This window comes from Gossypium arboreum, chromosome 4 (genome assembly GCF_025698485.1).
Source record: "Gossypium arboreum isolate Shixiya-1 chromosome 4, ASM2569848v2, whole genome shotgun sequence".
In the NCBI taxonomy this organism is placed as follows: Eukaryota; Viridiplantae; Streptophyta; class Magnoliopsida; order Malvales; family Malvaceae; genus Gossypium; species Gossypium arboreum.
In genome coordinates, this window is record NC_069073.1 from 34,761,320 (window position 1) to 34,775,083 (window position 13,764).

At 37.3% G+C, this 13,764-nt stretch overlaps 2 protein-coding genes across 6 annotated transcripts; one reads left to right on the forward strand and one right to left on the reverse strand.

The window, feature by feature from the left end:
• Positions 1-1,018: 1,018 nt before the first annotated feature.
• LOC108460201 (protein GET4-like) lies at positions 1,019-5,520 on the forward strand. Of its 2 annotated transcripts, XM_017759604.2 has the most exons (12): positions 1,019-1,178; positions 1,507-1,586; positions 2,164-2,242; positions 2,475-2,556; positions 2,917-3,067; positions 3,345-3,435; positions 3,739-3,822; positions 4,266-4,312; positions 4,721-4,849; positions 5,009-5,093; positions 5,176-5,256; positions 5,324-5,520. In XM_017759604.2, exons 1-12 carry the CDS (start codon positions 1,101-1,103, stop codon positions 5,330-5,332), a joined length of 996 nt encoding a protein of 331 aa, XP_017615093.2. In that variant the 5' UTR covers positions 1,019-1,100; the 3' UTR covers positions 5,333-5,520. The 2 variants fall into 2 exon arrangements, with proteins under 2 accessions (XP_017615093.2, XP_017615092.2); XM_017759603.2 differs by having other exon boundaries at positions 5,176-5,520.
• A 176-nt stretch (positions 5,521-5,696) lies between these two features.
• LOC108460200 (uncharacterized) lies at positions 5,697-13,090 on the reverse strand. Of its 4 annotated transcripts, XM_053027105.1 has the most exons (7): positions 12,908-13,090; positions 11,557-12,505; positions 11,381-11,439; positions 11,206-11,305; positions 8,559-11,105; positions 6,669-8,459; positions 5,697-6,108 (listed from the first exon to the last, which is right to left on the reverse strand). In XM_053027105.1, the coding sequence occupies exons 2-7, from the start codon at positions 12,491-12,493 to the stop codon at positions 6,098-6,100; spliced, it is 5,445 nt and encodes a 1,814-aa protein (XP_052883065.1). In that variant the 5' UTR covers positions 12,494-12,505; positions 12,908-13,090; the 3' UTR covers positions 5,697-6,097. The 4 variants fall into 4 exon arrangements, with proteins under 4 accessions (XP_052883065.1, XP_052883064.1, XP_017615090.1 ...); XM_053027104.1 differs by having other exon boundaries at positions 5,697-8,459; XM_017759601.2 differs by having other exon boundaries at positions 6,669-11,105.
• Positions 13,091-13,764: the final 674 nt, after the last annotated feature.

Consider the following 13,764-nt stretch of genomic DNA (forward strand, 5'->3'; position numbering starts at 1 on the left):
TATATATATATATATAATAAGTCTTTTATTCTATGATGATTTTTATTAATGTATTCATAGTTTGGATATGATCTCAAACCTTACATAGTTCTCAAATTTGATCTAATTCAAAGTATGAGCTTCAAATCTCATTAGAAGTCGTTTATATTTATAAATAGTTAATGCAAGTATGCTTAAATTTGTTTATTTTAAAATTTTATTTACAAAAATTTAATATTCCACTTTTAGTATTGTTATATATATTTTGTATGTTAAATTTTTAAACCTTCACAACTTAATATATTCTTTTAATATTTGCATTACACCATAATATATATAAAAAAAAACTAAAAAATGAGTTGAATATTATCTAAACAGATTCAAAATTTTTACCCAATCTCTTATAAATATCGGGAGATCTTATTATGAAAATAATGTAACTTGTACAAGTTATGTACTACTAAATGACACCTTTTTAATAGGAAATTACACTTTGAAAGAAAGTGTTTTCACATCGTAAGACTTTTATCTAAAATTTTATTACTTGCAACACAAGTTTTGTAACTTACTATTCACAGGAGAAAATTTGGACCGTCTCTTGATCATATTTCTAAAGTTTTCAATGTTGCCTTAACTTAGCCATTTGCTTCACTGTCAACATCAGGCATTGGTCTGAGATAATAGTGCTTAGCACCATTCAATTTGTATTTGCAGTGCAAAAACAGAAACTAAAAGTTTGAATGACTGTCATTGATGTAGGATTGACTTCCAAGGAAGAACTTGGTTGCATTATGCTGCTTACTATGGCCTCTTTTTTCATTTTCATAAGATGGACTGACATCTGCTGACTAAACGTTTTGATTATCGACTTTGTCACATAACATTGATTTTAATGAAAAGCACCTGCATTCTAGCTTGACATTCAACTACAGGTTTACTTTATATGAATATGAACTTTTAATCTATCCATGTCCAAATGGAGATAACTGAATACATTTATTTATTTTTTTCATAAAACAGAAAAATAAGAAATAAGGAGGCCCAAACCATTTGCCGAAAAAGGCCTTAGTTTGGATTTTTTCCTTAACCGGAAAAACAAAAGAAAATCAGATCTTTCAAGAATGAAAAGTGGAAATCAAGTAAGAGAGAAAATGTCGAGAGAAAAACCCAGAAGAGCTAATCTTCCTCCTGTTCAAGAGGTTCTTTTTCCCCTTCTTTTTACCATTGTTTTTTGACACAATTTTGGTGAAAAACAAAGGAAATAACCCATCATTTCCTTGGTAGCTAAAAAAAGTTGATAATTTTGAATTATTAATCCCAAGACTTCCCTTGATTGTACGAAAATAGCCATTGGATATTGGGTGTAACATTTCATTTAAATGAACCTTTTTTTATTTTGATCTCTGGTTTATTTTTATTTTTATATTATAGATGTGGTAAATTCTAGTGTTTGATTTCTTATATGATTGGAGTTTATTATTATGGTATAAAATTCCTAATAGCATTGATTTTTAATATGAAATGCAGAATATTAATAAATTAGAGAAAGTTATAAGCGATGGTAATTCCTACGGAGCTCAGCAGATGTACAAGTCTATAAGTACACGGTATGACTGCAATTTCCCAAATTTATAAAATTTTAGAGCTACAAATAGCCGGACATGATATATTAGTCTATGTTACTCAGACTCATGAGCGCATGCAGGATACAAGTACGTTAAATTTTTTTTTATCTAGATCTAGTCTATAAGTGCAAGGTATAAATGGCTGGCAATGGTATACCAGTCTATGCTACTAGGACTCGAGTGCATGTCGGATATAAGTTGGTTCAAATCTTATTTCTCCAAGTCTTTCTTATATTTAGAGGGTGGGAAAGCCATGCCGATGTTAAAGTATATGTTAGACACAAATGCACAGACCTAGCTTCTTAGATGGAGCTTAATGGGGTAGATCCACTTATAGATGGATTATAAGGGGTCTAAGCTTGAGTAGGTTAAGGATGCTGCTAGCATTAATATTTGGTTTCCAGTTTCAATTCAGGGTTCTGTATTAATAGCTTTTCATTGTTTGTTCTATTTCGGATCTTCCAATAAGGCTAAAGGTAAGAATGGTGTATTGATGTTTTCTTTTTTTTTTCTTTCAAAGACTTATCATTGATTATGAAACATGCACAACCTATTTCAGATATGTATCTGCTCAACGATGTGCTGAGGCCTTGGATCTGCTTCATTCAGGGGCATGCCTTCAGTTGAAGCACGGGGAGGTTATTATTTTCTTTCAGTTACATTTAACCGGAGCTTATTAGTCAAGGTTTTTCTTTTTTCTCAATGTTATATGCAAAGCCTAGGATATATTAGCTGTTTACGGGACAACAATATTCTATGATTGAAAGGCTTAAGAGATTGCCTTGAGGGCATCTGCTTTGCTGGTGTTATTTATGGTTGTCTTTTACTTCATTATCCGTTGCTTCAAAGTCACGAAACGGATCTTTTCAGGTTACTTGTGGGTCTGAGCTTGCAGTCATGTTTGTCGATGCCCTTGTCAAAGGGAAAATACCTTGTGACCCAGAGATCGTTGGTCAGTTCATGCCTTCTCTTGTAATTTGATTTGCTTATCATCATAGGTTGTAATTTATGTTACTCAGACTCGAGTATGTATTCCACCTGGGTATGTTCAATTATTTTCGAGTTGATTATATCCCCATACCCACTTTTAGATATCCATCTGAATGGGTATTGGACATGGATACTTTATGAAGAGTCAGGGTAACATAGGTTGTAATGAAGAGTTTATGGACCCTCTTCTCTTATTCGGATGACTTAAGTATCTTTTATTTAAATAATAAAAAAGGAAAAGCCTTAAAAATTAATTATGTTATCGGATTTGTTTGGTTATTCTATTTCTGTTTTTGTAACTATGATAAAATGTATATGTCAGATCGTATTCGGAAAATCTACAAGCTGTTTCCGCAGATTCCGGTGCCTAGTAACTTTGCAGTAGAAGATGATGTTCAAGAGCTTACCGAAGCTCTTGGGGCAGCAAAAACACGTCTTCAAAGCTGCTACTCATTCTTAAAAGCTGCTATAAAGTGAGAATTGCTATATTGTACTGTTAAAGTTACCTTGTGTTTCAGCATAATAGTAGATGTCTGGGTTGTTTTCTCTTCATTTCTTGATGATTATTGAGCACTTACTCTTACACTTACACTCAAGTCTAGGTAACATAGGATGAATCATAGCCTCTCTGATTGTGATTAAAAGATACCGCAACACTGGAATATCTATGGAGGCTTAAGATTAGGCTGTTTATAATAATAAACTTGCACTTTATTTTCCCTGAACTATTTTTCTTACTTCGGGTTTTAGGTGGTCTGCAGGGTTTGGTGCTGACAAGAATGGTGATCCGCAGCTGCATACTATGCTGGCCGAGTACATATATTCTGAATCTCCTGAAATGGTAGGTTTGGAAGTAAATATTTAGGCTTTGCTTTTGCTTCTTCAATGATCTATCTCAAATTTGTTCTTCTCCCTTGCTCAACTAGCAATGAATCAGGGTCATGAAGCATTGGGCTGGACCAGCCAGTTCATTTGAGAACTGGTTGATCAGGCAGTTTAGTTGAGGTCTTTTTGTGTTCTGCTAATACATTGGGCAAGTATCTGCCATAAAAGCCTTTGAAACTATCCTTATATCGAGGTCAAAGGTCTGTTCATGAGTTAACATCCGTATGGATGTCCACAATCATGTAATGTTGTTTTGTAGGACATGGCCAAAGTGTCGTATCATTTCGTTCGAGGAAACAACCTAAAGAAGTTTGCAACTACTTTAGTAAACTTCATGAGCAAGGTTAATTTTCTTCTCTTTCTTTCTCCTTGCCATGGATACACCTCAAGGTTTTATTGTTTCAATTATTCATTTTTCTTGAAATACCGGTGCCCAAAACACGAGTCACACTCATAACTAGACAAAGGATTGGAGATTTGATCCTCCAAATACATGGGAAAACAGAAAAAAAAAAAATTAAACATACCCTTATGAGACGCATAATCATATCTGACACTCACACCCGAGTCCAAATAACATCGTTTGATCTATAAGGTGCTAAAATAATTCAGAACTCAAGTTAAGAAATTATGGTTGTATTAGGGTTGGTTGTAAAAAATGTATGGAAGATTAGCATAACTCAATCAACGCACTCAGGTTCAAGTTTAACCTCAATGATCAAAGGGTATTACTTTTCATCTGAAACTTATTTAATGTCATAACTGATGGGCTTTTCAACCGTACAGTGTTATCCAGGTGAAGATGATATAGCCATTGCACGAGCCATTCTTATGTAAGCTCACCGATAAACTTCCCCCTCACCTCTAATTTTTCTATTCTTGTTGCCTGTACTTTTAAAAGCAATCAATAATACCAAACTTTACTTTTGAAGTACTCGTATTCGACCCTCATATTTGACACATATTCATACATGGGTATGGCAATATGAGCTTCCAAGGACACTTCAAATCCATGAAAATCTTGGAAAAACTTGAACATACCTGAATTGAACATATATCCATATCCAACACTCTAAGTCGAGTTTGTTGACATAGATATCATTCTTCCAATGATTCCAATAACGGTAGGTATTTTCGTTATTTCTCAACTTTGCATCATTCAAACCTGGAAATAAAATCAAGAGTGTATTTTGTAGTCATAAATTGTGTAGTAATGAAGAAACATTACTTTGGGATGGTAGGTATTTGTCAATGGGTAATCTTCAAGATGCTAGTTCCCTTATGGAGGAATTAAAGAAGCAAGTGCAAGCCCAGGAGCTGGAATTTCCTGTATCTGATTTGATTCAGTTTATCAATTTACTCTTGCTAACGTAAGTCATTATTTTTATTAGCTGAAATTTTGTGGGATAATAAAATTGATATACACCTGGACTTTGTTAATTGATGGAAATTGGTGTTTTAAGGGTAATATTAATCTATATTACTAGTGTTGGAGGTTTCAAATTCTGGCTATTTGCATGTGTTTGCAGGTTGGAAAAAGAGACGTTGCCTCTTTTTAATGCATTGAGAGTGAAGTACAAGCCTAGCATAGACCGAGAACCCGCATTCAATGAGGTTCGACAATTTCATTTTGTTCTTTTGGTTGGGTTGAATTGTACATGATGTATGGTGTTCTAACAAAACCATGACAGTTCAGTTGGTATGTGACATTGCGGAAAAGTTCTATGGCGTGCAGCGTAGAAATCCATTTCAAGATATGTTCGGAGACATGCTGAAGGTGAGTGATTTATCCAACTAATACTCATCTTATCTTAAGCTGTTTATCAACAACATTCCTTGTGCAGATGATGTGATGAGTAGTCGGCTCAAATCCCTTTCCAGTTTCTGATTAGAGAAGCAATTTCCTATTTATCTCCAAATATTTATGATATTGTTTCCTATTTATTTATAATATTAATTAATGTTATACCCTTTGTAAACAAGATGGATCCATTCTTTGGTTAAATCAAATTTTGCCCCTGAATTATTTGGTTAAATCAAATTTTTCCCCTGAATTATTCATTTGGAAAGCTATAATAAGCATTCTTATGGTAACGATGTTCCTTCATTTAACCTATGCTACACGTACAAAGCACTTTGGATCACATGACAAACACAACGATGATCGACATACGGAACATCAGCCGAACCGATTTATGGATTCCATTGGTTAACAAGTTTTAGCAAAAACAAATATCATAACACATGCTTCTACTGATCAAATTCACGAGGAACCAAAACAATTATCAGGAGCTGAGCTCCATAATTCGATACAATGCAATGCATGATAATCCCTTGTACGACATGGATATGATTACGCAGCAGAAAGAAATAGAATTGATTCAACAATTCTCTGGGTCCTCTCCTCTAGGAATTAGCTTCAGTGAAAAAGATCATCATCTAAATGATTATATATTACACTAGCTGGAGCACACGTGAACGGCAATACACTCAGTACTGCATAATTCTACCAAAGAAAGAATCCGAGCACAAGACTCGAGTTGCACCAGATGAGCCATCTGCCACCTGCTTGCTTTCTTCTATGGCACCAGTATCAGAACCACCGGACGTATTCTCCCCTACAACAATTCTGCCAAAAGAACAAAACATGAGAACCAGAAAACTAATGCAGATAAAATAAAAGAGAAACCAAGAAACGCAGATAAATAAAAGAGAAGCATTTGTCTTGGGAAACACCGATATATGGTAAAGGTGCATGATGCAGCAATCATGTAGGTTTCTGTACTTTGGACCCAGAGATACATTGAAGATGAACTTCCTTTAAGAATCCACTCCAACCTCATAAATAAATTATTAAAAGATGTAAAACTCGAAGCATTTATCTAAACCCCAGAGATCTAATTTCCAAGCTCCTGAAAGAACAGCTGCTCCGATTTCTACCCTTTGACAGTAATATAGATTTAGTTTTTGACCTCTTCAGCACCAGTAAACATTTGAAAGACGAAACCATACAATTCATTAACTGAATTAAGTGCATGAGATTGCAAGATATCACTCAAACCATGCTCTCAAATAGTTTCCAATTATTCTAACACCATCAAGTTAAAATCTTTCAACAGATACAAAAGAAAAGTAATACCTGAAATTTCCAAGTAATACAGTAAAGCAATTAAGTTGCAGGTTCTATACTTTTAGCACCCGCAGGGGGTAAAGTTTCCATTTCCGTAGTTGTAGAAACAACTGATGTTTCCTCGCTGTTAGTTATGAGAACTGTTGAAGCTTCAACTCCTGAGGTTGTGGGAGTAGTCAAAGTTTCCTCAGCTAAGTTTGTGGGACTGGTTGGAGTTTCCTCATCCAATTTTGTGGTCATAGTTGGACTGTTCTCAGCCAAAGTTGTCGGAATAGCCAGAGTTTCCTCATGCAGGGTCACAGGAGCACTTGTAGTTTCCTCACCTGAGGTTGCAGGAATGTTTGCAGTATCCTCACCCGTGGTTGTAGGAATGGTCTGAGTTTCTGGACCCAATGCTACAGGAACAGGACTTCCCTCATTGAAGGAAGGAGGAATAGTAGTTCCTTTGCTGAATGATGGAGGAATAGCCGGAGTTTCTTCACTGAATGTCAGAGGAACGGTTGGGGTTTCTTCACCCAAGGTTTCAGGAATACTGGGCCTTTCCTCTGCCAAGGTCACTGGATCAGTAGGAGTTTCTTCATCCAGGTTAGTGGGAATGCTATGATTTTCTTCGCTCGAGGTTGAGGGAATACTAAGAGTTCCTTCATCCAAGGTTGCCGGAAGGGTAGAAGTTTCTTGACCTAAGGTTGCAGGAATGGTTGTTTCCTCACACACAGTAGTAGGAATGGTATCCCTACCCAACATTAAAGGAATGGTAGAAGTTTCCACATCAGAGGTTGTGGGAGTAGTCGAAGTTTCCTTAGCTGAGTTTGTGGAACTCGTTTTAGTTTCCTCATCCAAGGTTTTAGGATTCATTGGAGTTTCCTCATCCAATTTTGCAGTAATAGTCGGATTGTCCTCAGCCAAAGTTGTACGAACAGCGAGAGTTTCCTCATGCAAGGTTTCAGTAGCAGTTGTTTCCTCACCCAAGTTTGCAGGAATGGTTGTAGTTTCCTCACCCATGGTTGTAGAAATGGTCTGAGTTTCTGGACCCGATGTTACTGGAACAGTAGGAGTTCCCTCACTGAAAGGATGAGGAATTGTAGGAGTTTCTTTGCTGAATGATGGAAGAATGGCAGGAGTTTCTTCACTGAAAGTCAGAGGAACAGATGGACTTTCTTCACCCAAGGTTTCCAGAGTACTGGGGGTTTCCTCTGCCAAGGTCACTGGATTGGTACGAGTTTCTTCGTCCAGGTTAGAGGGAATGCTTCGATTTGCTTCGCTTGAGGTTGAGGGAGTGCTACAAGTTTCTTCACCCAAGGTTGCAGGAAAGGTGGGAGTTTCTTGACCTAAGGTTGCAGGAATGGTTGTTTCCTCATAAACAGTTGTAAGAACGGTCTTAGTTTCACAATCCAATGTTCCAGGAAGGGTATGAGTTCCTTCGCTGAAAGTCAGAGTAACTGCTGGAGCTTCTTCACTAAAGGCTGCAGGGACAGACGGAGCATCTTCGCCCAAGGTTCTGGGAATGCTAGGGTTTTCCTTTGCCAAGGTCATTGGACGGATAGTAGTTTCTTCATCCAACTTTGGAGGAATGCTACAAGTTTCTTCACCCGAGGGTGCGGGAATGGTACAGATTTCTTCACCCACAGTTGCAGGAACACTAGGAATTTCTGGATCGAAGGTAGCAATGCTTGAAGTTTGATCATGCAAGGTTGTGGTCATGGTCGAAGTTTCTTTGCTCGAAGTTAAGTGGGAAAGTGAAGCTTCCTCAACCAGGCTTGCAGAAGCGGTTGACGTTTGCTCATTAATGATTGTGAAGACAGGCAATGATTGTTCACCTACATTTGCAGCAACAGCCATTGTTTCTACACCTGCAGTCATGGAAACAGGTAATGTTTTCTCATACATGGTTGTAGCAACAACCAAAGTTCCATCAGCTAAGGTCGTGGGAATGGCTTTAGTATCCTCACCTGTAGTTGAGGCTATGAACCAAGGTTCCTCATGGAACGATGTAGTAATGGGTAAAGTTTCCTCACCAAGGGTTGAAACCATGAATGAAGCTTCCTCACCTAGGCTTGGGGCAATAAGTGCATGGTCCCCACAAGGGGCTGAAGCAATGAATGGATTCTCCTCAGCTAGGGTCGGAGCATACAGTGAAGCTTTAAATGATTCAGAAATAGTGTAGTTGAGTTGATAAGTTACAGGCACTGGCCCAAAGATGTTGAATTTCCCGGCACTATTGTAAGCAATTTCTGCATCAGATGATCTTCTAAAAACAACTCTGGCACGGCGGGTTTCACGATCAACTTCTGTCTCGGATTCCTTTAATGGTCCAAAGTGCTTGAACATCTTATTTAGCTTTGTTTCTGAAGGAACAGAATTGATCTCGGGAAAGCTCATAACAATTTCCGCTGGGGCCCTCTCATCAACATAGCCAGGGGGTTTCTGTGCTGTCAAATCATAACTGGTATCAGAATATCGCTTTCGAGACTTACGGACTTTTTGAATTGGTTTATCTAATTCGACAGGCACAAATTGATATTGTCCCCTACTGGTTCCCAGTGATGGCTGCTCCTCAGAACCGTTTTGGACTATCCTGTCAGTCCAATAAGTGTCACTCATGTCTTCAAACTCAAAAGTTTCAGAAGAACCAATGATAGAATTTGGCGACTTCTTCCTTTTCCCAACTGCTTTGTCTCCAGAAAGTCGATCTAGAACTGTTGAATCTCTAAAATCCGAGAAGAAGCTAATAATAATATTAAGAGAACTGTAACTTTTAATCGGATCACATGCTGCTAAGTGAAGTTGCACCAATAAATCGTCAAGTGATGAATATTCAGTCAAAATATCCGTCCTCTTTCGCTCGGCATCCTCATGATTATCAACTGGAACATCATATCCACATGTAGCAGAAGTTTCACAGCCACCATCAAGCTTGTGTAACCTATCACCACCGGACTTTAGAATCGATGGGGATCCGGTCATTTGGCTTGCAGCTCTACTGATACGCTCACCAATCTTAAAGGAAGGCTTTGGGAAATGAGGTGTGCTTAGAGACCCTTTAGTTGTCTTCCTCCCTTCCTGCATCACGGAGTCTTCCGAGGAATCAATGGCTTTTCTTTTCTTGCTAAATGATGATGAAGGGGGCTTATTACCTATCACATCAGACACGATTTCGCCATCAGGAGAATCAAATGTCTCGCTCATTAATTTGGACAAGCTTCTTTCCTTTTTACTAGGATACAAACCATCCTTCAGATTATGCTTCCGTTTAAGGTAAGATCTCCGAGTCTTCGAAGCCTCGGATTTTTGCTCACCATCCATATCCATAGGAGTAGCACACTCAACTACCTCAAGCGTTTTCTCCTCAGAAAATTGGGATTCAGGCAGCTGATGATAACCTTTTAAACGATGGAATGCCAACAATTGAGCTTTAGCAATCACAAGGTCGAGTCGATCAGCCCCACTGGATGGAGACTCCGCTAATGCTTTCATATAGTCAATTAATTTGTCAGGCTCAAAAGAACTAGCACTTAAAGATACATCAATACCGTCTCTTAAACTTGATTCTTCCCGAACTCCCGCATTCTCAACCTTTTGGAATTTTATCTTGTCATAGGCATCCTTTGGCATGCAAGGGCAAGCCAGACCGAGCTCGACCCGTCTAGAAAATTCTTCCAAAGCACAATTGACTGCATTCTCAAATGATTCTAAATTACTCTGCTTCACTATTTCAGAGAAATGTGTTCGGAATGGCTTCAAAACAGACGATTCATTCCAAGCAAATGTTCGATCCCCAAAGTATGCTACCAGAAAGCTATCCTTCTTTTGATACTTCATTGCCTTCTCCGAAGCATCAGAAGGATCAAATATCTGTCCTGGCCACCATGGATGGCTCTTGATCTTACCCCAGACTAAATCAGAAACTGAAAATCCACCTTCCTCAGACCGAAGTTGCTGGTACTTAGCTTGATGCACCTTTAAGCCACTTACGGACTTGAGAGCTGTCTGTTTAACAGTCAGTTCATCTATATTGGTTGGCTGGTCAGAATCACTATCATGTTCTACGACTTCCATTTCTTCCACCTGCTCTAAACAATCCGGTTCATCACTAGTAACTTGATCTTCAACATTCATTTCTTTCCCTACACTTGAATCATCCTCAAAAACCACATTTTTAGCTAACGGATCATCATTTCCCGAGGACTGTAACTCCTTATCAGAAGCAACAGCAGGAGATATTTGGTTCAAAACATTGTTATCGACTTTTGGGACTTCACCTTCACCACTACCAACAAATACATCCATTTGATGACCTAATGGTTCAGAAACATCACTTGCATCACAATTTTTAGGGCTAACACCCATTTTCTCAACTTCAACATCTTGCTCTGCATCAAAACCGACATCTTTAGCATAGGAAACCTGCTTTTCAGCAAACATTGCTTCCCCGATGCTTAAATCAACTCCTTCTCCTGCGTCAATAACTGGCTCAGGTTTTAAGCATTGGACATTACCTGCACAAGATAAACCCTGACCAAATCAACATTGTCCGAACCAAAAAAAAAAAAAAATCAATTAAAAATAAGAATAAAAAATCAACTCTTTCAACTACACCTGTATCATGGTTTTTGGTGCTTAGGTGAGGAGTATTAACCTCCATCTGCTGTTTCTCAGACTCAGTACCTTGCTTGTCGATTTCCATGTCTGAACTAACCTGCAAAAGACAATGAATCAGGCTGGCTCAAAGATGCATATTTGTACCATCAGACTTAACCGAACTTGGAAGTACCTTCTCGTCTAATCGACCTTCGACAATCGATTCCGTTGACTGACACGAATAGACCGGATCTGCATATATAATGTTTGAGATTTTCAGCGCTGACACCTAATCTCAAACTTCATGGCTGTTCTTCAACTTTAAATTTCAAATTATATTCAAAAGCACTAATTTTCCATTTTTCATACCTTTAGCTTCAGAAGTGGGAACACATTCAGCAGTATCCAGTGTATTGACATTCAAGGATATGGCATCTACATTGTCATTTGGAGCTTTCTTTATCGGTTCAGATATAGTTTCATGAGCACCATCTAAGGCATTCAAATATTCCTCATCGATTGCCATTGCAGCTTCCTCAACAATTTTATTTTGTATGCCTGAATCTTCAGATGCAGCGGAAAAACATAAAACTGGTTTCTGGTTTTCATGATTCACTTCATTACCATCCAAATTACCAACTTTACCTGTCTCCGTATCTTGATTCAAATCTCCCCCACCTTCATCAATTCCGCTAGACTGATCTGTGTTCTTACCTGCAGAACTACCAGGTGCACTGAAACCCAAAACCCTGGCTCCATTTACCTCATTCCGAGCCTTAGCTTCACCACCTGAAACTTCATACCTTGAACCCAAATCACCGGCTAAATCACCTTCACTATCTAAGGTACTCGGATTACCCTCCAAACCAACTTCATCGGACTCATCGCGACCACAAACTATATCATTAGAACAAGACCGAGCCACACCTCCATTTACCTCATTCTGAGCCCTAGCTTCACCACCCAAAACCTCATTCCTTGAACCCAAACCATCCACCGCATGGCAGTCACCATCTAAGGTTCTTAAGTTACCCTCCAAACCAACTTTATTGGACTCTTCATGACCACGAACTGCTTCACCAATAGAACTAGCCTGAACTGTCTCTCCATCTCCCCCATCAATATGAACATGAGAATCCAAAACCTCCACCGTTACCTCATCTCCATTATCACGACCCGCTTCACCTCCTTCCTCAATCCGAATTTGATCCTCACAAGCCATTGTTTCAACCACAGTTTCACTGACAGTTACTGAAGATTCTGAAACAATACTCACTGAATCACCCTTCTCTTTTGCTTCATCCATTCAATAACCGATCTGGGTATTTTCCAAAATCATCAACAATAAAGCTCCAAGAGTGAAATATATAGAAGAAAAAAGAAAAAACAGAAACTGATAAAATAATATTTTCAGACCATATAAATTATAGTGATAAAAGAACTCAGCAACTGTTTCACTAAGCAAACTATTTCCATAGTTTCGTCCATAAAAAAAATCAGGGTATTACTCAAAATCATTGAAAGAGAAGCTCCAGGATTTAAACTTTCCAAAGAAGGAAAAAAAGTGGAAAATCTGATGAACCCTAATGACAAAAACTGAAACAAAAATAAAGCCACCTTCAAACTGAGAAATCGTAGGAGAAATGAAAGGAAAAACATGATGAATTTTTATTTCATAAACTAAAGAGATAAGATCTAAAGACGAAGAATTTACGGCTACCTTTGAAAAACCTCCTGGAAAGAAAACTGAAGAGGGCCTGAAGATGATTTGAGTTCTGAAAGAGCGAAGAAAAAAAAAGTACCAAAGAGTGAATGGAGGGTTTATTTAAGAGATCCAAAGACAATAAACAAAAGAGATAATATAAATTTTGGCCCCTGAACTTGGCAATTAGATCCACTTTAGTATCTATTCCTTTTTTTATGTTTTTCACTTTTGTACCTAAATTAGATCCATTTTTGGTCCTTTAACTTTGATTCCTTCAAGATTTGATGATATAATCATTGTTCTTAAAATATGAATAGATTGGTTAATCAGACTGATTGGATCGATAACTAACTAGTGGACTAATACATAAAAAGGGGTCGAATTGATTAAGTATGAAATTGCTCAAAACCAGTAAAAAAATAGGACAAAACCAGTAGTTAAATCAATTTTTTAAAAATATTTTATGAATTTGTAATTATTTATTTAATTATTTTTTATTTAACGAATTTAGAATCAATGGTTTTATTGATTCAACCATTGGTCTAATTATTAGAATAATATACGTGACATTCTAAGATTATATCATGTAATCATTTAAAATTTATATAAATTTTTTTATTTTCAATTGATGATTTGGTAAAATCTCAAAGTGTCATGTATCGAACTTTTACATTCTCAAATTCAAGGACCAAAGTTGTCAAGTTAAGCTATTAAAGTAGATAAAGAAAAACTTTAAGTACTAAAATGAATGTAGTTGTTAAGTTTAAGAGTAAAAAATGATATTATTCCAAACAAAACCCAAGTAAATTAAGGTTGTTGTCCTTTACACTTTTTCAGTGATTGGTCATCACTCTCACCAAAATATTTTGGTT

Coding starts and splice junctions, on each gene's coding strand:
- LOC108460201 (XM_017759603.2), top strand. CDS start 1,101: ATGAAAAGTGGAAATCAAGTAAGAGAGAAAATGTCGAGAGAAAAACCC. Junction 2,557..2,916: donor TTGTGACCCAGAGATCGTTG/GTCAGTTCATGC, acceptor TGTATATGTCAG/ATCGTATTCGGAAAATCTAC. Junction 3,823..4,265: donor TAGTAAACTTCATGAGCAAG/GTTAATTTTCTT, acceptor TCAACCGTACAG/TGTTATCCAGGTGAAGATGA.
- LOC108460200 (XM_053027103.1), bottom strand. CDS start 12,493: ATGGATGAAGCAAAAGAGAAGGGTGATTCAGTGAGTATTGTTTCAGAA. Junction 11,440..11,556: donor TCCCACTTCTGAAGCTAAAG/GTATGAAAAATG, acceptor TTATATATGCAG/ATCCGGTCTATTCGTGTCAG. Junction 11,306..11,380: donor AAGGTCGATTAGACGAGAAG/GTACTTCCAAGT, acceptor TGTCTTTTGCAG/GTTAGTTCAGACATGGAAAT.